The sequence below is a fragment of the Salmo trutta genome, chromosome 13, assembly GCF_901001165.1.
Source record: "Salmo trutta chromosome 13, fSalTru1.1, whole genome shotgun sequence".
Lineage (NCBI taxonomy): Eukaryota > Metazoa > Chordata > Actinopteri > Salmoniformes > Salmonidae > Salmo > Salmo trutta.
In genome coordinates this window covers 87,017,980-87,019,299 of record NC_042969.1, presented here as the reverse complement: position 1 = coordinate 87,019,299, position 1,320 = coordinate 87,017,980, and the positions used below count along the sequence as shown (strand labels likewise).

Genomic DNA, 1,320 nt, shown 5'->3' with positions numbered 1-1,320 from the left:
ATATATATATATATATTACCAAGAACAACATGGTTTATTGTATTCAGTACAAAACAAGTCAATTATGACAAGTCTATTTTATTAAATGTAAAATATTTAAGCAAGTGAACTCTAATCTCTTTCGTTCTATAACCATATATGACAGGATTAAAACAACCAGGGACTAGAAGATACATCAGACTGATAAACACGCGGAAATCGGGAGGGACAGCGTTCACCCTATAGCCAATGAACGCTGTCATCGCACTTAAATAAGCAACACAAATAACTATAATATGAGTACTGCAGGTATCAATGGCCTTCTGCCGCGAATCTCCTGAGGGTGATTTCCATATAGCCATAAAGATGACCACATAGGAATACACTATGAATATACAGTCGGTAGTCGGTATGCAAAAAGCCACTACACCTGCGATGTAGTTTCTGGAAACGTTACCACAAGCCAGACTAACCACTGAGGTGTGCTCACAAAAGCAATGGTACATCGTATTGGACTTGCAAAATGTAAGAGGAATTATCAAACCAACCATCACAACAATCACAACAGTGTTTCGAATCACAAACACGGCGTTAAAAATAAGAGAATTAGTCACGTTGATATAGTCGTTATATCTCAGAGGAAGACAGATAGCAACGTAACGATCTATAGCCATACCCAGTAAGATAGTGGATTGAAAACAGGCACAGTAATGAATGCAAAACATCTGAACAAGACATTCCTCTCTAGAAATCAAATTAATGTTGGATAGGAAACTAATCAGCATCCTGGGTACAAACATCACAGGCAAAGCAATACCCAGAGCTGATATGGCTCCTATAAGGACATACATAGGAGCGTGTAACGTGTGTTGTTTGGTAATCACTAGAATAAGAGCAGAGTTAGCAACTAGAGAGTAAACAAAAACCATAAAAAAAGGCGCAAACAGAAGAGGACGATACTGTAGAAGACTGCTGAATCCATTCAGGTAGAGGATTTGGTGAGAGACGTTGCTTGGTGAGCGTTCCATGCCAGACCCCGGAACCACACGTCACTACAACGGATAAACCATTAAGAAAACATTTTCACTAGAATTTACAATTGTTGCAAGAAGAAGTTATACTGTACCTTCATTACATCAGCTCTTATAAATCAACAACACATAGTGATGCAACGCAAATCCAAAACAACAGAATGAATTGGAAAAGGGAAATATCAGGTCATAAAAGACTTATCCCACAAGAACAGATAAATGTTAAATACATGTTAACATATGAAGCAAAGTACCATCATCAGATGACTAGGGGTAGGGGTAAAGGTAAGGAGACCTACCTATGCTGTAG

General features: G+C 38.3%; 1 protein-coding gene across 1 annotated transcript; it reads right to left on the bottom strand.

The window, feature by feature from the left end:
* LOC115206873 (olfactory receptor 52D1-like) lies at positions 1 to 1,007 on the bottom strand. Its single transcript, XM_029774049.1, has one exon. It carries the CDS (start codon positions 1,005 to 1,007, stop codon positions 63 to 65), a length of 945 nt encoding a protein of 314 aa, XP_029629909.1. The 3' UTR covers positions 1 to 62.
* Positions 1,008 to 1,320: the final 313 nt, after the last annotated feature.